Genomic DNA, 23,231 nt, shown 5'->3' on the forward strand with positions numbered 1-23,231 from the left:
CTGGTGTCGTTTATTTGGCCTGAAAACTTGAATTGCCTCGCTATTCGCTGTAGAAGTGACGTAATAAATCGGATTAACTACCATAGCAATAGATGAATAAAATTTTGACTATATCGCCCTGCACTACAAGCAGGTTGCACTCATCACCCGTGTATGTCTGCAATCATATATTGAATACAATACCGCTCTTTTCATCGATACTAATCTTACAGGTGCGAGTGATGAGCATGATATGGTTCACGCATATGTACCACGTGAACGTTGTAGTGCAGGGCGGTATAGTCAAAGTGTATTCATCTATTGCTATGGTAGTTAATCCGATTATTACGTCACTTCTACAGCGAATACTAATTGAAAGAAAGAAAGAAAGGAAGAAAGAAAGAAAGAAAGAAAGAAAGAAAGAAAGAAAGAAAGAAAGAAAAAGAAAGAAAGAAAGAAAGAAAGAAAAAGAAAGAAAGAAAGAAAGAAAGAAAGAAAGAAAGAAAGAAAGAAAGAAAGAAAGAAAGAAAGAAAGAAAGAAAGAAAGAAAGAAAGAAAGAAAGAAAGAAAAAGAAAGAAAGAAAGAAAGAAAGAAAGAAAGAAAGAAAGACGCACAAACAGCATTTTTGTTCCTGTGTGTTCCTACATGGGGTACTAGTATTAAAATGGAAACCGATTAATTTGGAAACCCTGGTACTGGACAGAAAGCATTCCTAACATTAATGCTAACTGTCGTCATAATCACGAAATGAGGAAATAGAAAAAAAAAAAATATATGGTTTCTGAATAATAATGTCCTATCATTTGGTATGTATATAGGTCAATGTTATGGTATGTACGTCAATGTTAATACCGTTAATAATAGACCTACTGGTGTATGGAAAATTCACTTATTCCTACTTACACTCATGAGCCATGGCGACTTTCTCGTTCACTCTGCCTGTTGTTTTCTGCTTTGTATTTTACTGTCAAGTTCAAAGTAAGTACAAAAATGCCATCAACTTTCTTGTTTTATGTTTGAAATATTATATTCATAGATGCAAATTTCAAGATGTCAACCCTAGTTTTCAAGCTTACAAGAACATGGTGAAAGTTAAATTTGGCACAGAATATAAAATTGCGGAAAGCAAGGGAAAACTGGGTAACCATTTAAAGAAATTTTCCTTTGATCGTGGTTTTTAATGGGATGCAATTTTCATTTATCATGGTGTGTTTTATATATTTTTACCCCTTTTTTCAATTTTCTTTTTCTTTTTTCTTGCCATGGTGGACCATGTTATTTGCACTGTGATATGGGAAAGTTTTCAGTGTTTTGTTTTGTCACTTGTCCTGCATGTTTGTGTGTGGGGTGTCTGGGTTTTGTGTTTTGTGTAGAAAATCCCTGGTCTAATTTTTTGATGCACTCGTAACCAACATGAGTTGCTTGATCTTATTATGCATGTTGTATGGTGCTGATTCTGCCCACCCATGGCAGGGGGACCCAGCAGTTGCCTTTCTGTTTTCATGCTCTTTTGCTGGGCTACCACTTCTTTTTCTGCTTGCCTTTTTCATCACTCTTGGTAGCGTAGCATTTGCTCTTTTTTTTTAAATAATTTTTAACAGAGGTATTGGTTGGGTCCTGTTGTCGTGGTGGGGCAGTATTATTTAAATCTCATTGTCATAATCTGATTGTATCTTTGCATCTATCTTGGTTACCGTAATTAAGATGGGGTCTGGTGGACCATGTCTGTATGTTCTTTTTCCCTTCCACCAGGCCCAAGTACAGGTGAATAAAAATGGAAAAAAAAAAAAAAAAAAAAAGTTCAAAGTAAGTAGTAATGCTGCATAATGTCATAATTGATGGTCTCAAGATGGTACCCATTTCAAACATAACTTTAATCTTTCATCATTATTTTTGATTACTTCCTCGTTACTTCAGGTGTAACAGCATGTCCAGTCGACCACCAACCATATTATCCACCACCATATGACTGCATGGATTGTTCCCATCATGTAGGCAGTCCAATAGAGGATTGCATCGATTCTACGACAGGAATAACATCAGCATTGGCATACGCGCCACAGATTATTACACCTACTGCTTATACGACTGTATTAGTGAATCCAGGGCCGACTGGTGCAAACAATTGCTTCTGCATTAAAACTATCACAGGTGAGCTGTAATTTTAAGAATCTTATGAAAGGTTATCTTATGCTGTGTTCTGATTGAAGGGCTGAAAACCCTCATGATAATAAATCTGTCGACACGGACTGAACCCCTAAATTTTCCACATGACTATAGACGAATCCAACGAGCCAAGTCATGGTCAGGATTTGGTCGGCCATCTTTGGGTCCCCGCAACACCAAAAAGCCGCTTAAAAATCGATGTTAGATTGTTTTGTGTTGTAAACTGTCATCATTCTTTTGTCTACGTGTAACACGGGTGATAGAATGCAGTTTAAAATAACCTCCAAGGCCGCATTATTTCACATTTTAGGTGAGATTGAGCCGACGGGGACCCAACTTTGGCAGCCATTCAGGTATAGGAATGCCTGAAATTGGATTCGCCTATTGACACATTATTTATTGATTATACATTTCTACTTCTTCCGGTTCTAACCTTCAGAAGTCTTTTCAAACCTTGATAAGAATTTACATTTATCTACTTGTAAAGTGTTATCATATAAAAGTGTAAACATAGTTTCTAGATAATCAACATGGTTAATAACTTATAGCTGTTTGTTGTATTTGTAGTGAGCTTTGAACAAGTGTGCATGTGCAACTTTCGGTCGTACTTGTCATCGTCTTGTACAAGATGTCAAACCAATCATAACCAAAATCAGTGGGTTCTTCATATCAATGAAGGAGACGTTCTCCAAATTTTCATTAAAAAACCGGACCAGATCCTGTAAGCAACTGTGAGTATAATATTAATACGATTCTTTTTTTAAACATTATTAATGGAAAGGGTATGAACGTTTGGACAGTATTTATTGTGGGACATTAGAGCACATTAGACATATCGAATTGCATTCTGAATACGAAGAATTTCCTTCTGATATCAAATAATTTTGATTTTTTGAAATTCGCAATGTAATACACATTTAATGGCAAATCATTAAAAATTGATATTTTTGATATTTAACAGTACTCGAAGAAAACTTTATAAATCTGATGATTTATACCTAAAGTGTATGTAGGAGGGATGAAAAGCCGACGATCAATTGAAAATTTTGACCTTTCGTATTGAAGATATGGATTTTTCCCCAAAACACAAAAAAAATTAGGTCTTTTGGGGAAAAAATCCATATCTTCAATATGAAAGGCCAAAATTTTCAATTGATCGTCGGCTTTTCCTCCCATCTACATACACTTTTAAGGCTATATCATTAAATTTATAAAATTTACTTCGAGGACTGTTATATCTCCAAAATGTGAAAAATATCAAATTTTCATAATTTGTCATAAAATTTGTATTATATCGTGAATTTCATAAAATGAAAATTATTTGATATCAAAAAGACATTCTCCGTATTCAGAATGCAATTCGATAGGTCTGATGTGCTCTCATGTCCCACAAAAAATGTTGTCGAAACGCTCAAAACGCTCATTCCAGTTCTTCCCTTAATGAAAAAAAAAAGAAATTGTTAAATCTATTAAACGTAAAGAGATAATAATACGACACGTGCCAATATAATGAAAAAAATTGTCAAGAAATGATATGTGTCAGATCGATGTTCCAAAACTGCAATGATATGTTAGTAGCAAAACATTCGCCAAAGATTAGAGAAGTTTGCGAGAAATCTCTCGGGTTGTATAAAGGGTATGAAAACCTTTTAATAACATTTCAAAAACATTTTTAAACGCGACTGCAAAACATTCTAAAATGTCATTGACGAATTATTTTTAAACATTTGCAAACAATACTTTATAATAACATTTTGACAACATTCTAAACATCTAGTAGTTCTTTTTCATACAAAAATTTTATTTAATCCGATATTCATTTTATCAAATCGTTTTATCCCCCCCCAAAAAAAAATCTCGTGTTAAAACGTTTTAAAAACATTTATTTGCAACGTTGTTTAAAAACGGTTACTGTGCTCTGGTAATTTCAGTTTTGAGATATATGCGATGCATAACAATTAAAAACTACTGCAACAATTCTAGAAATTATTTCGAATCTAATCAGTGGCGTGTGCAGGTATTCAAAAGTGAGGAGGACCTCGCCGTAATTGGGAGGCCCATAATTTATCATTTTCCCCTAACTAGATACATTTCCCCAGATTGACTGACAAAGGGGTACGTCCCTCTTTGCGCACACTGAACCGATTGTGCATCCCTGGTATGCAACGACTCCGATAAGTATTTCCGGTATACTTAACTTGTTATGAAAGACAAAGATAAAAAGACTACTTTGCGTATGACGTCACTGTCAATCAAATTCTCTATGATCCTTGATTGGCTAATAGCGCGTATAAGGAAGGTCGATTCATCTGACTGGTGGCGATCGGAGAAAAGGAATAGCAGTGAATGGCGAAAAATTCAAAAAATTACGTACTCTTACAAGGCAAAAGGCAACTTTTCTAGGCATTGTTGACATGATGCCTTCACCAAAGAAAGTTTCCTATTATAAAGACCTAACTTTTGAGATGGTTTGTATGTTTAAAGGTGCAAAATTAACAATAAGGCGCCCGGTTTTACCGCCGTGTTCAGCAACTCATATCATCACGACACTTGTAAACAAACCGTGCTCGGAGTTTGATTGACAGATGACGTCAGACGCAAACTAGTCTTTTTATCTTTGTCTTTCATTATAGCAGCCTTCATTTTGCAGTGTATTGACTCGTTTCTTTACTTGCAGATTTGATTTCATATCCTGGTACGGCATCACCATGGGCTGATTATCTACTACCATACCCATCACTTTCTTTCGGTACTTCCAACGATGTTATTACAATACCCGTGTTTACTTTCGATGACCGCATCGTGGAAGGCAATGAGGTGTTTTACATTTACATGTCATCCCCAAGCATTGGAACTATAGGAAGACCTTATTTGTTGAAAGTTGTAATAATTGATAACGACCAAGAATTCCCCCAAATCTGATGAGTTTGGCGATCTGGATATCTAGCTCAATATTTTTTTCTGTATAACAAATTACATTGTGGATGGAAATAAATTAACTCACTCTAAATGCAAAAAAAGACCAAAGCCATCTTCTTTTGCTCAAGTCGTGATATTAATCAATCTAATGGTCTTGGTTTATTTTTGAATAGTAATATTTTGGAAACTGTAAGTAAATGTAAATGCCTAGGATCAAAAAATGTGCAGGGAGCCTCACATAAAACAAACTTGTTGTAATGTCTCAAAATAATATTGGTCGCCTATATAGAATCAGAGAGTGCCTTTCAGCTGACAATTTAAACACAATGGAGATTAATATTAGAGAAGGCTGGAAAGGGCGCTAAAGCCTCATTTTAGGCCATTTTAGGCACTTAAATGCGCATTAAAAAAAACGGCAACAAATTGTGTAATAAAATTTGCAGGAAATGCTACTTGAGCAAGTACAAATATAATTGAATACTTCTGGAGAGGGGGCTATAGATAAAACAAAAAATGTCCTATACCTTAGTGGTTATGAAACAAAGGTGGGGGGCAAAGCATGGAATAGTTTGCAATCGTATCAGAGATTTCCAATATTAACTTAGGACACTTGACCCCAAAAGGTCTTTGATCTCTGATTTAGAGGTACATCTTAATTTTGTGTTGAGATCATGAAGTCTACCAGCTCTCTAAATTCGAAAGATTTAAAATTTAAATCTTAGCTAAGACTTGTACATTTTTAAGTCTTTAAGATTTATTTTACGCGGGGTTTGATTTACATTTTCTTTGGGATCGGGAAAAAGAAAATCTATTTTAAAGCTTTTGAAAGACTTAAACAGACTTAGACCAATCACAATGCGATGATGCGTGTACGTGATCCAATCGAAACCTTTCCTGTGCTGCTCAGCCGCCATCTTTCTTTTGCGATTTCTTGCGGTGCGCCCGTGGCGAGCTAATGAATGAAATATATATGGAAGAATATCTTTTGCAGAATGACATCCCAGATGCTGTAATTGCCAATGTCAGTGACTGTAACTTGCGTAAAAAGCTTACATTGTTGTGCACGAATTGCCGATGTGAACATTATCTTGAATCGCCGAGGTAGTAGTCCGTGCTTCTGCTGTATAAGCTTACCTACACACATAGTATAAATATATATAAATGGGTAAGCTTATTTCCATGAAGGATAACACTCGGTCACTGCAGTGACACTGGGATTATCACTGGCACTGCAGACTATTGCTTGAACTTTATGAAAGAAGTAGTCCTGACTTGGTATTACTGCCTTGAATAGACGCATTGCTTAATAAGAAGTTACACAAACTTGTCTTATCGATATTTAAATCCCCATAAAGATTTACCGTATATTATTTTGAAATAAATCCCAAATATGCTTAAAAGTAAATCTTAAAGGACTTGAATATTAAATCCAATGGACTTACATTTTTAATCTTTATGGATTTGAAATTTTAAGTCTAAGGATAGTCTTATTTTTTAATCCAAAGGTTTTGTCACTAATTACAGTCCGCCTTGAAAATAAGTCTTTATAAAGAGAGAGCACAGATGAACTTTCATGCAAGTAAATTTACGTTCATCTTCAAAATGTCTTCCTTCATGTTATTTGTACACCAACATCAACTAGTATCTTACGGTCGTCGTGCTTTGTTCATGTAGTCTTCTGCTGATCTTCTACCGGAATCTGCTAAAGACGTTATGACCTTTGAACAGTTCAAATTTGTTTTAAAATCTGTTTCAACTGTGTTATTGAAAATTTCTCATGCATTTCACAATGCGTAATGCTGTAGTTTAAGTTTTTGTTTCATATTGTTCTATATGATTTATAGGCCAATTGTATTTTGTATGTTAGTTTGTTTGTTTGTTTTTGTTTGGTTTTTTTGTTTTGTGTGTGGGGGTGGGGGTGGGGGTGTGTGTGTGTGTGTTTAGTATAGGTTTTCATTCATTCGTTCATTCATTCTCTTATTGTAACGGGTTGCTGGTAATAACAATAAAATAACCAATAAAATTTGATCTATAGTATTGTTAGAGAAAAGTTACTTTAATCCTCACCAATAATTACCTCACTAATAATAAACACCTCATTAATAATTAACGAAACATATTTTTTAATCAAGAGAAAAATGATTCAGCGGTAACTTAAAGATGGGTGACCTGATCTACAGCCTCATCTCCCACTTTTCCTTGCAAAATGGAGATTTTGTCATCAGAAAAAAGCTCATATTTTTCTCAAAATGTCATAATATTCCGTTTAGATATTATGAATGAAAAGGTGATAGCCTCATCCCCAATTGTCATGATTGTGGTATACCACACATACCGTTCTATGAAACATGTTTTCACTTCTAATATCAAAACGGCTAGTGCAATTTACCTCAAAACTTGGGAATTATTTTGTTACAGGCCTCAATGTGAGGTATCAAACACAATACAAAAGATCTGGCCACCTACCTTTAAGGAATCGGATAGCAATGTTTGCACAATATTATTTGTGGGACTTGAGAGCACATCAGATACACCAAATTCCATTTTGATTTTTTTTTTAAATATTATGGCAAATTAATAAAAACTGATGTTTTATTTGATATTTAACAGTCCTGGAAGTAAATGTTGTAAACTTAAGAAATCTAATGAATGATATATACAAAGTGTATGTAGCCGCCTATCATTTGAAAATTTTGATCTTTCGTATTGAAGACATATATATTTTTTCATTTAGATCTTTTTGGAAAAAAATGTATTTGTCTAATTTCTAAAGGTCACAATTAAAGATACATGCAGTTTAAGTATATACATTAGATTTATGGAGTTCGGGTAAAGGTAAAGTTCATCGAATTCTGGAAATAAAATTTGCAACTTACATGCGACAGTTGCGTCCGGAATTTCATCAGGCATCTGATTGGTCACGTGACAAACGACGGGGAAGATTCTGCAAAGCTTGGTCCCATGCTAGACTATGCCATAGTCGAATTTTATTAAATATATGTTATTATTAGTCATGATGAACCCATTTCGTTGAACTCAAAATTATACTGATGTTTATTAAAATTTAAGTATTCAATAGTAAAATGGTCATAAAGAGTTAAAAATATCAGATGATTAGTGACAATAAAAGTAATTGAATGCAACATTATCTTGCATAATTATAATGGCTCACTTTAATACTGAACAATTCTGATTTTGGAATCTACCAGTTTATTGATAGCGAACCCCGAAAATCCACTTGGGAAGCTAACAAACAGAGGGAATAGGGTGACTGAAAAGATCAGATGTGAAAATCTATCAATTGTGCACACATTAATTAAATCAGAGTTTTGAGCTTAAATACAATATCCAGAGTATGCACAATGGGCGAGTGGACTACGGGGTAGTCTAGGTCCCATGCGTGCGGCAGTTGAAAGCGGAGTCCCCTGGCTGGCTGTTCCATTCTCTCCCAAATGTCTTCCCTGGCACCAAGCTTTTCAAAATCTTCCCCATCGTTTGTCACGTGACCAATCAGATACCTGATGAAGTTCGGAGTTACCTGACGCAATAGTCGCATGTAAGTTGCAAATTTTATTTCCAGAATTCGATTTAACTTTACCTTATATGTTATTTACTGGATAACTAATCCACACCAAGATATTTATGAAGTTTACTTCGAGGACTGTTAAATATCAAATTTGCAGAATGCAATTTGATGTGTGGTCTGATGCGCTTTCATGTCCAAAAAATACTGTGCAAACGTTGCTATCCGATCACTTAAGCTGACGCGATAATGCGCTATTATAGACTATGAGTGTCATTCATTTGGCGTGAAAAGTTATTTGACTTGAATTGTCCCGCTATACTAATTGTCCCGTTGTAGCATTTAGGAAAATCGAGGAGCTGATTCTGGCTGTGAGGGTTTATTGTAGTATGTATAGGATTTGTGCTAATATAAATACGAGTCCTTGAGTTGCTGTTGAATATCTATTTAATGAGGGCCACAGTATCAGCGTCAATCCTCAGCAGATACAGAGGCCTCAGTGGCGATGGGTAGGGACAGGGGCAGAGTAAAGTGTCCTTAAAATGACTACAAATGGGACAAAAATAGGCAAATGGGGACCAAAATTTGGCTTTTCCCCCTCACACCAAAATCCTGACTACGCTGCTGAGAGGCCTGCTGCAGTGGGTTTGACATAGCGCCGCACTATAAGTATGATAAATCGGTAAGGGTTTTTCCTGCTATCATGGCTATACTAAGTCACAATTTGTCATGCATTTAGATCTATACTATAATTGTGAATGGCAAAGGTCCGTAAAACGTGCCTTGGAAATTTATTTTCGATATGATTTGCGACAAGGACCTAGATTTATCACACAAAAAAGTTAGAAAAATATAGGCCTATTCAAAAATATATGTAGCATGTGTCAAGGTTGGACAATAGATATAGAGGTTGGTACAAACGAGGTCACCTTTTAAATCCAATTAATCTTAAATGAATCACAACAAGCTAAATACATGGCATACAATACAATTATTTACTTTATTAGGTTAATCGAATTTGGCATGACAGTGATTTTAGTTTAATACTTTGCCCCCGGCAAAGCATCTGTGTGATTCTAGCTCCAAATCATGCTCATGGACCATTAAAATTGGTAAGGCAGCTATACATTATTATATATAGTTGAAAATAACACAAGCAAACTAAATATATAACAGCTAGTGAATGGGCAGAGATTTAGGTGAATAATGAAATCAAATACAGGGTGTCCCAATAAAAACAGAACCCTCGTTGTGCCCTCTTTTTCTCATATTTCTGAACAGTTGGTCAAATGCATTTTGATATGTAATAAAAAGAAATATTTCAATCGGCTCACAACTTGTGAAGATATGTTTTTTAAAGAAATGTATCCGTTTTTCACTCTGTCCACGGAGGAGGTTTGGCTACTTCAAAGATTAAAAAGGAATAAAACGTACCATGCATGAATGCATGAATATCAAGCATTCCTCAATGATGACTTTATAAAATAACAAACTTTACCGGCTTTACCGGGCTTTACCGGTAGGCCTATGGGCTATGGATTGTGTTAAGTGTCATTAACTTGTCGGCAAAATGGATATGGGATGGGACTACTCTTGCTAGACTTGCAATTATACTTATTTTTCTTGGTTATATATGCCTTTTTTGTTTTATTATGTTTCTTACTTTCTTACTTTTTATTTACAACTTTCTCTTTTTGGGATAAAAGGTAGCCTGAAAAGCACTGTTTGGTATGTCCTTGGTTCTTCTGAAGTGAGTTTACTGTGCTGCTTTGCCCTCTACTTGGTTGCCTCCTTGATGAATACAGGTTTCAGCCCTGGTCCTCATTGCATCAATTGCATTGCGTACCCTCCTTGTGCGTTGTATACTTGCGAATACAGCAGTATAATGTTGGCAACTAAATATAAAGGGTATAAAGGATTTAATAACATTCAGAAACATTGTTGACAACTTACAGCACAATAATCTATCATAACGTTATATCAGTGTTGACAAAATATTTTGATAGTTTTATATTACTACTTTATCAACACCAATACTAGCAGTCGATAGCTACTTTATCAACACCAATATCAGTAGTAGATAGCTACTTTATCAACACCAATATCAGCAGTAGATAGCTAACTTTATCAACACCAATACTAGCAGTCGATAGCTACTTTATCAACACCAATATCAGTAGTAGATAGCTACTTTGTCAACACCAATATCAGCAGTAGATAGCTAACTTTATCAACACCAATACTAGCAGTCGATAGCTACTTTATCAACACCAATATCAGTAGTAGATAGCTACTTTATCAACACCAATATCAGCAGTAGATAGCTAACTTTATCAACACCAATACCAGCAGTATATAGCTATATTATCAGCACCAATATCAGCAGTAGATAGCTAACTTTATCAACACCAATACCAGCAATATATAGCTATATTATCAGCACCAATATCAGCAGTAGATAGCTACTTTATCACCACCAATGCCAGCAGTAGTTAGTTACTTCATCAGCACCAATATCAGCAGTAGATAGCGACTTTATCAACACCAATACCAGTAGTAATAGCTAACTTTACCAACACCAATACCAGCAGTAGATAGCTATTTCATCAGCACCAATATCAGCAATAGATAGTTACTTTATCAATACCAATACCAGCAGTAGATAGTGTATCAGCACCAATATCAGCAGTAGATAGCCAACTTTATCAACACCAACACCAGCAGTATTATATCTATTTCATCAGCACCAATATCAGCAGTAGATAGCTATTTAATCAACACCAATACCAGCAGTATATAGCTATTTCATCAGCACCAATATCAGCAGTAGATAGCTACTTTATCACCACCAATACCAGCAGTAGATAGCTACTTTATCACCACCAATGCCAGCAGTAGATAGCTATTTCATCAGCACCAATATCAGCAGTGGATAGCGACTTTATCAACACCAATACCAGCAGTAGATAGCAACTTCATCAGCATCAATATCAGCAGTAGGTAGCTACTTTATCAACACCAATACCAGCAGTAGATAGTTTATCAGCACCAATATCAGCAGTAGATAGCTACTTCATCAGCACCAATACCAGCAGTAAAATAGCAACTCATCAAAACCAATATCAGCAGAAATATACAGCGGGATATTTAGCCACTTCGTCAACACCAATCAACAGAAGAAAGCTACTTATTCAGTATACTTATACTCTTTTATTACTTTATTTTCTTATCGCACTGCTACATTGGGCATGATAATTATCTTTTTTAAAAACTTGTTATTATTATGTATTGTCAATATATCTTTCAATTGATATAAACATCGTAATCACTATATTTTAATATTGGTGGTGTTTTAGTCAATCATTTTTGAAGTTGGAAAATAATGATATAAAGTTTTAAGTTCCCAAAACTTTCATGTCGATGATAGACAATGAATATTTTTATTATTTTTATTCTATTTTATTTTATTCCACTTTATCTTTTTATTTTTTTATTCTATTTTATTTTTATTTCACTTTATCTTTCATTTATTTATTTATTTATTTATTTATTACACGTATATCAATACAGTATGTATTGGACTCGCTACACTGTGTTTCACGTTGCTAAACGATCATCAGGCGAATGACTACAAACTACGGAGGTTTTCTCTTCTTCCTGGCAGTGTTGCCATGTCGACATTTGCTTATGAATTCAGTCCGTTTGTTTAACGATCTGTTTGGATCGGCTTTTTTATTATTAAGGATTGCCAATTTCTCTTCGAGGCATAGATTGCACATACCCGTTTTGCGCCTAAAAGTATTTGATTTGAGGATGGTTTCCCAGGATATATCATATTTAACATTATTGTCTTTCAGACTCCAAATGTGTTTAGATAATTCGGTTTCGTTCTTGTATTTTTTGTTAAACGACTTTGTATTATTTTTGCCACCAGCAAGGCCTACATAGGTTTTACAACCCTTACTGGAGCTGACGATAGCTTGGTACACTACTGCTTCTGACAAGCATTTCCCTTTTAAGGGGCAATTTCCTTTATATTTGCGAGTACAGTTGCACTGTTTCTTGGGGGAAGCAGTAGTGTATCAAGCTAACGTCAGCTCCAGTAAGGGTTGTAAAACCTATGTAGGCCTTGCTGGTGGCAAATTCAAGGAAAGGTATAATAACCATGTTAAGTCGTTTACCCCACAAAAAATACAGAACGAAACCGAATTATCTAAACACATTTGGAGTCTGAAAGACAATAATGTTAAATATGATATATCCTGGGAAACCATCCTCAAATCAAATACTTTTTTTTTTTTTTTGGGTATGTGCAATATATGCCTCGAAGAGAAATTGGCAATCCTTTATAATAAAAAATCCGATCCAAACAGATCGTTCTCCAAACGGACTGAATTCATAAGCAAATGTCGACATGGCAACACTGCCAGGAAGAAGAAAAACCTCCGTAGTTTGTAGTCATTCGCCTGATGATCGTTTAGCAACGTGAAACACAGTAACGAGTCCAATACATACTGTATTGATATACGTGTAATACTACTGCTCTTTTTCGAAATCGAGCACTCTTTTACAGCAGTTTGTGATAACTTTTTTCGTGTATATATTTATTTATTTATTTATTTATTTATTTATTTATTTATTTATTTATTTATTTATTTATCTGTTTATTTATTTATTTATTTATTTATTTATTTATTAACATTAGTTTCAACCCATTTAGTCCATGATATGTACTGTGCATTTAGCTACTATTGGATATTGTATTTACTTATTTATTTGTTTATATATTTATTTACTTTTTATTAAATAATTATTATTTTGTAGCTCTTTTGGTTTTTTTAATGTATATTTCAAAAGTAGTTTGTGGTAGCTAGATTTCAAAGTATATATAACAAACATGCTATACATTAAAGGTCTATTCAGTGGCGCTAACATAGGGCCTATTTGGCTAGTGGTTAAACAGAAATATCGTGTATCTTGTCTTTAAAACCACAAAGTAAGACATGATCCGTAATTAGCTAAATAGGCTATATTTTAATGGGCTGCAACTTTAATATCATTACTGCTGTTTTTTACCGCATTCATCATTTCAGAAATACCTAATGACAATTTTAATGACTTATCTTTCCCTTTTTTTCAATTTATATACTTATATACTTTATTTTTTTTTTTTTTTGCACCTCCGCTGAGATCAATTTAACGCACATAAACCGTGATTTATTGTTCGCCATCCCCGAAAAGCAATTATTACTGCACAGACAGATCCATAATAATTCTAAACACAATAGCTAATAATGCCCCGTCAATTGTGCTTACTCTCTCATTTGGTAAATCATTAACCACGACTTGGTTCATTTATTTTGTGACATATAACTATCTTTCTTGACGAACGAAGGTAGTGGCTTTAAGCACCTATACTGAGACACCGCAGGTACGAGTGGTATTCACACACGCTGAGGTCATGGACGCCAATACTTAGCACTCTACCTGGCGTACGAACACAATTCATCATTTACATAACAATTATAGCTGCTCAACCTATAACTAAAGTTAGGTTATGCTATGATTGAAATGAACTCAAAATTTAGTCTGACTGAACGTCGTCGTGTGGGTGTTTGATTTTACACGGAAGTAAAGGATATCGGCTGAATTCAGCAACTTTGCGGCTTGCCGATATGTATGCGAGATATTTTTACTAGCGCCACAAGCCGTGTCGCGTAACTTTCAATAGTTGTTATTAGTTGATGTACAGCAAACTGATATAGAGGTGTCCCCGAAGATGGGAGTGTTACTTTTACTTGTAACGGCGGTTGTTTTGAGTAGTGCAGTCTATGGGCAAAGAGGAGGTAAGCAAACCCAACTTTTAAGCTTTTATTTCTGGAATGGTAATAATAAGTGTTATAGGCCTAACCAAAAAATATGAATAGTATTTATTAAACCCCATCACGCCGTCATGTCCTGAGACAAATATAACTATAATGCCGAGGAATCTGTACATTGCAACACTGCGTAATTTCCATAGCTCCCCTGTGTTTTTATACCATTACTCAGAGCAGCAATGAAGATGATGTTGCAATTGCGCAGAGCTTTAATCAGAAAAGCCGTTCAAAAAATGCTAGCCGTGCTTAGGCCTAAATATAGCATAATTTCATTCGCGTATTTATACCCGCTACGTTCGTGTCCCGCAGATGATTCATTTTTCTTGAGTGTGGGTGCATTGATATTGGTCACTGAGTTTTCGACCATTTTTAGTATTTTATTTGTTATATATATTTTTTTTAAATTGATGTTTCAACAACTCCGCTCGCGCGTGCATTATTGAGTCCCAATTTCCCTCTCAACAAATGAAATGCATTTTATTAACATATAATTCAAATGTAGGCTTAATGCATAATATACCAAAAGTTACAGCATTTTAAAGTACCTTAAATAATTGCACTTTACTTTAAAAATTTGAAAAAAAGGTTTAATGCCAACAACATTTAATAGTACTTCAAATCACAAAGTCATGAACCCATGCAACTTTATTAATTGGTAACAACACATTTCCATGACCCACCGCGGTATAAAAAAAACCCACACAATTAAATAATACAAATGTATGATGCGTTTACACGCATGCTTTTGCCTTTTATTGGTGATGATATAAATAAACTTGTACAGTTAATTTTAACACGTATGTGACTATTTTAGATTGTTTCCTCGAAGTTCATTTAACATGATTAAGACATATCAATACTACAAAAGTGCAACATCAGCCATTTTTTGTCAATACCGTCAAGCTTTTTTTATTTACATATTATTTTTGGTTCAGAAGACACAAATAGTGTCAGTGAACGGTGTCATTTCGGGTCAAATCGTTTTTTATCGCTTTTTATTGTGCATAGCAATTTAAATGAAAGGCAGATTCTGTCTGTATTTCTATCCTTAATTGATTTGATACCAATGGAATTGGCAATACTATAATGTAGATACAAAAGTATACCATAAGCACAACATGTACATGTACAAGATATGCTTACGAAAGCGTGAATTTAACCGCTGACCCGGAATACATATGTCACAATTGAAGATACAATTTGTTTTAATGAGGACGGTAACGGTACATTATGTATGGCACCGTATACTTATTCTACTATACTAACTATTTGTTAGGTTACCTGTAAGAAATGTACTTATTATTTGCTTTGTGTGTACATGATGTATGGCTACATTTAGTAATAGTTTTCCAGTGACTCATGTTTCATAATATACACAATTTGTCATGATATTGTAATGCTGTCAAAATAATAATTTTACCTTACTTTCTTTTAGTTATTCTGGAATATTGGTGCTGACCTTATTTTTTATGAGTACTATGCTAATCAAGCAAGTATACTGCGCCAATAAAGTATCCTTACACTTGGAAAAACAATCACAATTTCCAAACTGAACAATATTGGGGTAAATTTGATTTTTTAACTTAATAGATGCACTATCTAATCCTGCACAATATGACACCATATTGAATCCAATGTGATCTCAACAAGTAAAGTTACAAGCAATTGAATAGACGAAGGTCCAGTTTTAAAAGTGACAAACTGGCATATACAAGGCGCAAAAAGATGCCAACAAGCAAAACAAAGAGACAACAGTTTCTTCAATGAAGCGTTATTTAAAGCAGTTTTTGTTTCAGTTTTTACTTCTCTGTACTTTTCATAACTTTAATTTTCTTTGTCAGTTCTTTTGTTACAGTTTTCTTTTGTTCCTTTTGTTTTAAATTAAAGCCACACATAAATTAGCCATTCACCACTCTCAAACCAGATGTCTAGTCTGTGGAGTTTTGAATAGGTCAGTTTTTCACTTTTAAAACTGGACCTTCGTCTAATAAATGCTTGTAACTTTACTTCATGAAGTCACATTGGATTTAATGTGGTGTCATAATGTGCAGGATTAGATAGTGCATCTAATAAAAAAACTAATTTACCCCAATATTGTTCAGTTTGGAAATTGTGATTATTTTTCCAAGTGTAAGGATACTTTATTGGTGCAGTATAATATTAAAATATACTTGCTTGATTAGCACGGTACTGGTTTTGGATACCATGCTATGCGTTCACTGCTTAAAAAAAGAAAGTAGTGTGCAAAGTAGTTTGTTTATACAAATACAACATATTTAATAGAAAAGGATATCTCTTTGTCAAATATTGACCATCGACCAGATATTGATCAAATATTGTCAAATACAGTACACACATGCAGTTCTAACACAAGTTGCACTAAGTAGTTGGTGCTGACCTTATTTATTATGGGTGCGTTATTTGGTTGTATTGGTAGATATAAAAGAAGAGGTTAAATATAGGTCTCTCATGAATACAAAACTTTTTTTCAGACATAACACATAGTACCAGGTAGTTGCAAAAAAATCACTGTATTCAAAACGGTTATATGAATGGGTAGGCCTATAGGATTTTAATGGTAAAAGTGTACTCAGTTCAGACCTACTCATGTCCAAATTATGGCACCCAAAATACATTTAATTGAAAAATTATCATTTTAAAAACCTTGCTTCTCACCGGTTGCTATATGGGCTAATGGAAATCCATAAACCCCGCACAGGGAAGACATAACCTTAATTTTCCATACGAGCATTTCTTTTTGACATTTGGGGATGGGATTGGAAAAATATTCTTAGCCTAAGCATATAGTGAATCTAGGTTACACCTTTTGGCGACAAGATAAGTTTATGGTAGAAAAGGCACGCGAACCGCACAAAAAGATTTGCCATAATGAAGCTAAAATGGTGAAATATGGTGCAAGTGGAATAAATTCGCCCGAAACGAGCAAAAATTGGCACTTTTTAGGTTAAAATGGCCAAATATGAGGTTAATTTGGTCAGAAACCAACATTATTAAAATATAACGTACGGTCCTTTTACAGTGAAGTGCTCTGGTTCAAAACTTAATTTTCAAAATGGCACCGGCCGCCATATTGGATTTTGGCCTCTAGCGAAAAATGCCGGGATTTTTGGGAGGTACACGGGGGCGATTTTTTTCTAAAAGATCCATAGAAGTCAAATCAGTCATTTAACATTACTAGCCAGAGAATGGTCACGGAATTTAAACTTTGGACCCTATTATGGGGTTACTTAAACTGGTACATGGTGACTCCATTTTGAAATTATGTCATCCATATGTATGGATTTCAAATGGAGTAACCCAATGTGATGATAACACCGTACGTATTTGGATACCATGGTTGCTGTATAAATATTAAACTTTATTACAATACAAAGTGCTAAGGAAAAGAGGCGTTTATGTGTAAAATAATATTACTCCGTATTTGAGAGGACAATACTCATAACCACAATAAGTGTCATTGCTATGGATATCGTGGGATATTCAGTCAAACAAGCAAATTATTTCAAAAAAGTGACATATTCTTTTCTTTACATTTTCTTTACACGACATTGGTTACGTTTTTGTATCAGAAATTAAGCATCAAAGGTTCCGGTTCAAAATAGCATGAATTGTAAAACATGTGGTAAAGAACAGTCATTATATCGATTCTGTAGAGACTACACAAGCATATTATCAAATATTTCTTAAATGTGGAATGTTGCTAAACCAAAAACACATATTAATTTGCACGTTTAGATCTAATTAGCTGTTCTTTGTGTTATTTGAGTTAAAAGTAACTAATTTTACTTTGAAGATGTTAAATTGTCATTACTTTTGAACGTTCCATATAGATTTTTATATAGGCTATTTAGATTGGCTATTCCGTGTGTGAGGAATTCCAAAGAAGTCCCAAAATATGTGATCATACGATTCATGTGGGACTGCTCATGTTGGCCTTAAATGTGTGTCTTTGGCATGTCGCTTTTTTGAAATATCGCCAAAAATATCAAATTTGGGAAAAACACCATAAAAAAAATGGCAGTGAGCTTTGGCAAAAATTGCATTGATATATTCATAGCGAGTGTGTAGAAGAATTCAAATATCACAGATATACTTTTGTAGGTCCTGTGGTTATTGAGTTATGCTGTAAGAGGGCTGAATCAACAACACTTTTGTAAAACGCACATAACTCATTAACAACAATAAATCAAGCAAGTTTTCAAAGTATATGATTGTAGATTGTTTTGAAGTTTTGCAAAACATCAAAGTGTTATTTTCAATAATATATTGATTTAGATTATGAAAACCGATTTTTTTTTGGCTGCTTCGACCAAGCACAGAAATTATTTCTCATAGAATGCTCAAATGAAGTGCACACGAATGGCGTTTTGGTAAAAGATGGGTTTATGCAACTTTTAAAACATGGTCAAATTTTGTTCAACTGCTCGTAAAATAGCATCAATGAAATTGCATGATTTTAACACTGAAGGTGTACAACATGTTGTTCTACAGCTGTCGTTTTAGAGGTTGAAAATGCACTGAAAGCTAAGGTTATTGATTTATTATTCAAACCAATGAATGACTTTTGGGCATTAAATATTGTAAAAGGTGTGTTACTGCAATTTTAAAATATCGTCAAATTTTGTTAAACTGGTCGTTACTTGTGATAGCATTTATGGATTTGCACGATTTTAACACTGCAGATGCACAATATGCTATTCTATATATAACTACGTTTTAAATTTTTTTAATCTGTTGGAGAAATGTTGATTTATTCATTTATGAGGGAACTTAGAAGTTATGTTACTTGTATATCTTACCAAATTTGTAATGTTTGTAAACTGCGTTTCTTGCATCTCTAAATATAATTATTTTCTGGTACTACATTGACTTGTAATTTCAAATACAACATGTACAGTGATTTCGTGATGATATGTGTTATCATGTACCCATGCAGCTATAATTGGTGTAATAATTAACAATGTCTAATTGTGTGCAAGTAAAACATTTCGCTCTGGGTCCTATGATGTGTGTAAAATTAACTATACAAATGTAACAATGTGACTTACGCGTGTTACTCTATTCAATCGAAATCGGCAAAAGTACAATCTAACAATAATATTTATCAAGATTTGCTCAATAAAAAGCTACAACGGAGTGTGACTTGTAGGACAGAACAAATGACGATATAGGTGCAATTATAATAATAATAATCATCAGACCGCATTTTTAACCAAAAGCTTCTTAACTTACCTATTGTGCGATGCATCCACCTGCTTAACAACGACACCTTGATGTTGGAGCTCAATTTCGCGCAACGGGACATCACATCTGCCTCAGCGGTCCGCGTAGTTCTGACTCAGGATACCTCACTTCATGAAGACTAACTGTAAAAGACAGAAAACAGAAATGACAGGAAAAGTTTTAACCTAAATAATAATGATGTTTTCCGCGGCAAGCGAAATTTAGGTGCTACTATAATGAGAAACAAAATTCGTTTCACAAATCCAAAATAAAATTGTTGAAAATAAGAGAACTTTACGATCAAAAAAATTTGTCTCACCGAGGACTGCGTCCCTTACAACATCGGAGGGCCAGCTCAAGTGGATACGAGGCAGTTTTCTTTCATTTAAAAGCCAGCCCACTGCATACTACTTTGACACCACGGATGTAAATCGCGAGCATCGATGGCTTGAGCGATGCATGAAAGATGCGATCCGAGCGAGGGCTGATCATTCACGAAGATCATTCAACATAATCCGCACTAGTGGTTAATACTGTCAATGGGCTTCATATTTTGTTCAGTGAAATCCTTTCGTTCTTTTTAAACAATCTGTATCTTGCAAAACATTTAATTTGGTTTTGTTCAAATTTGAAAACGATTGCACGATATGTAAAATGAAACTTGCATGTAAGATGATGGTACTTGTAAATATCTTTTTTCGTTAATAATTAATGTTGATAGAAATGTTGCATAAAGAATTATTGCATAAAGAATTCCAGCCAGCTTAAAAAATTCTCACACACATTTATGTTTTTGGAATATTTCCAAGAAATTGTAATGCAAAGTTTAAATCTTTTAATGTTGCATGGTTTCAAAAATCATACGTAAAGCTGTAAGCACTTATTTGATCATTGTCATTCCTGGCTCAAATGTTCTTTGGAAAGTTAAAATATAACATACCGGGTGTCCCAAAAAAAGGTTACATGTAGATTTTTGAAAATAATCTAAGTTAAGGTTGACAAATATAAATGTCCTTTTCATGACGTAATCTATGTACCATCTACTAGTAACCCTGTGAATGTCAAGTTCACAACGTGCGTATTTAGCCCGCATTCCACGCATTCCTGAGCAAGCTGTTTACCATGTTTACGTGACATATTTCAACACGAGGTATCACTGCCCGTACAGTGCATTTGGCGGGTTATTTGAGTCATAGCATGGCAGACGCAGTATATTATTCTGTTGAACAAAGAATTAAACCTATTCAGTTTTATTTCGAGAGTTCAGTTTGAAAATTAACAATATTCTTACAGATAACACAGCAGCGATTTCGACTCAAAATCCAAACAAATTCAAAATGCAAATTGTTATTAATTTTATTATGTTCATGACAGGAGATACAGCGTGCAAATATGCCTTCACCAAAAAGTGTTCCTCTCTAATGACCATCTTTTCCTTCCTTTATTTTTACAACCAAAAGTTAAGAAGCTCCAAGATAATCAATGTTTAATTTGTCAATTTGGTTCTTTAGTGCAATAAGTTCAACCATGAAAAAAAAAAGAGACAAATAAAAGTCAAAAGATAGAAATATGAAAACAAAGATGTGCTTGTGTTCAACTTTCGTTGTACGATATTTTGATGATTAGCTACTCCTGACACCTCTGTCATCTTGCGCTCATAAGTTTAGTTGAAACTTAGCAGACAATTACAAGAAAAATGAATAATTTATGTCTGAAAAAATGACTAGTGTTTTGTTGTATCATCGCAAAATGCGGTTCATTTTCTACATGTAACCTTTTTATGGGACACCTTGTATTTGCACAACCTAAAGAATTAAAGTTTAGCTTCCAATTGCAGGAATCAAAGTTTTCTTGGACAAACTGTTATTTATCTTCAGTGAAAGCATGAATAACATAACACCGTCGGATTATAAAATAGATGTGGGCTAAATTTAATGAGATACACAAACTTTGAAACTATGAAAAAAGCGCCTGTTGATCAAACTTGGAATGAACTGCATTGCTGCGTGCATTATGTAAACGTTAGTTTCTTCGCAGCCAAGCAACCGAATCAAATACAATTTTCATATGTGGTGCACAATAAAATAGGCTATGCGTTACATTTTTAATTTTCTGATTTTGATGTTTATTTCTCGACTTACGTTCAATTTTATTAACTCGGTAACTTGAATTTTTTATGGGACATGCACCCTGTATCACTGTAGTACACTGCAAAAAGCGTGTTTAGGAATTAAACACTTTTCTTGCACCACATTCTAAACATGCTTGATTCTAAACCCTATAGTAGCAGCCAGCCCTGATATATAGCTACTCAACCGCTCCATCTCGGGGGCACTTGACGTGATGGGGGTGTGCAGACAGCGCACTGCAAAAAGTGTGTTTAGGAATTAAACACTTTTCTAAACACTATCTTGCACCATGTTTTTAAACATGTTTAAATGCTACACATGTTTAGGAATTTGATGGGTATGTGTTTAGGAATTTAACACATGATGTTTTGGAATTTGACATTGGTTTTAGGAATAAAACACTTTTCTTGCACCACGTTTCTAAACATGTTTGATTCCTAAACACCAATGTCAAATTTCCTAAACACAGCCCATCAAATTCCTAAACATGTGTAGCATTTAAACATGTTTAAAACATGGTGCAAGATAGTGTTTAGAAAAGTGTTTAATTCCTAAACACACTTTTTGCAGTGTACCAATAAATGTTGTTATGGGTTGATCTTATTTTTCTCACAAAATTTGGATCACGGCAAACAAAAGTCTGGGAAGCCTTGCCTTAGGCATTGATTTTGACTTTGAAAAGTAAACTCTAACATCTATAAAGATTATTATTGAATAAGTGTGGATCAAGCAGAGGTCAAATGTCTATTTAGTAAGACTGACCTGTTTAGAAATAACCTCTTTAATCATAACAAATCAGACGGTTATTTTTTGGATTCCTAATTTCGTATTTAAACACCTTTTCAGTCTGTATTATAAAGTAAACATTCAAGAACGTTTTGATGTGGTTTGGATAAAGTTCTGTATAAAGTAACCATACATATGAAAAAGTAACCATGTAGAGAATGAAGAAAGAAACGAATAAGACGAACCCTAAACTAAAATGCTTACGAATGCATCTTTGAAGTCTAAGGTCTAAGGATTACTGTATTATACCGCACATCAAAAAACAAAAGTATGGAAAATGTAAATTTAAAATTTAAAATATATCATACTCCGTGTATGGGCCTGGGTATGGGTATGTTCTGAGTTTTACATACATAATACTTTCATTTCCGAAAGATAATTGCTAACATTGTACTTAGGCCTATTATAAGTCCGGGGGCTTCAAAAAATTACGCTGTTTTTGCAACCCCTCACTATACTAATTTTCCACAAATTTAACTTGTTTGTCAGAAAAAAATATTGATATATTCATGTTTCAATTTGATATTAAATGAATAATGACCACTGATGTGAATAATGACAATTGTTATTGATTATTACATGTTTTGATCCCCTTCAAATGTTTA

At 34.2% G+C, this 23,231-nt stretch overlaps 2 protein-coding genes across 9 annotated transcripts in view; both read left to right on the plus strand.

Annotated features, from left to right (window-relative positions):
* The first annotated feature begins 768 nt into the window (after positions 1–768).
* LOC140137450 (uncharacterized) lies at positions 769–7,364 on the plus strand. Its single transcript, XM_072159175.1, has 4 exons — positions 769–958; positions 1,898–2,131; positions 2,714–2,877; positions 4,824–7,364. Exons 1-3 carry the CDS (start codon positions 895–897, stop codon positions 2,869–2,871), a joined length of 456 nt encoding a protein of 151 aa, XP_072015276.1. The 5' UTR covers positions 769–894; the 3' UTR covers positions 2,872–2,877; positions 4,824–7,364.
* A 6,737-nt stretch (positions 7,365–14,101) lies between these two features.
* The window catches only part of LOC140137534 (uncharacterized), an 87,657-nt gene continuing 78,527 nt past the window's right edge, over positions 14,102–23,231 (plus strand). For 5 of the 8 annotated variants that reach the window (XM_072159358.1, XM_072159433.1, XM_072159508.1 and 2 more), the window contains exon 1: positions 14,103–14,434. In XM_072159358.1, coding sequence (XP_072015459.1) covers positions 14,368–14,434 — 67 coding nt within the window. In that variant the 5' untranslated portion in view covers positions 14,103–14,367. Of the gene's footprint in view, positions 14,435–23,231 lie in introns of all 8 variants that reach the window. The other 3 variants (XM_072159283.1, XM_072159727.1, XM_072159807.1) reach the window with 3 other exon arrangements.

This window comes from Amphiura filiformis, chromosome 1 (assembly GCF_039555335.1).
Source record: "Amphiura filiformis chromosome 1, Afil_fr2py, whole genome shotgun sequence".
Classification (NCBI taxonomy): Eukaryota; Metazoa; Echinodermata; class Ophiuroidea; order Amphilepidida; family Amphiuridae; genus Amphiura; species Amphiura filiformis.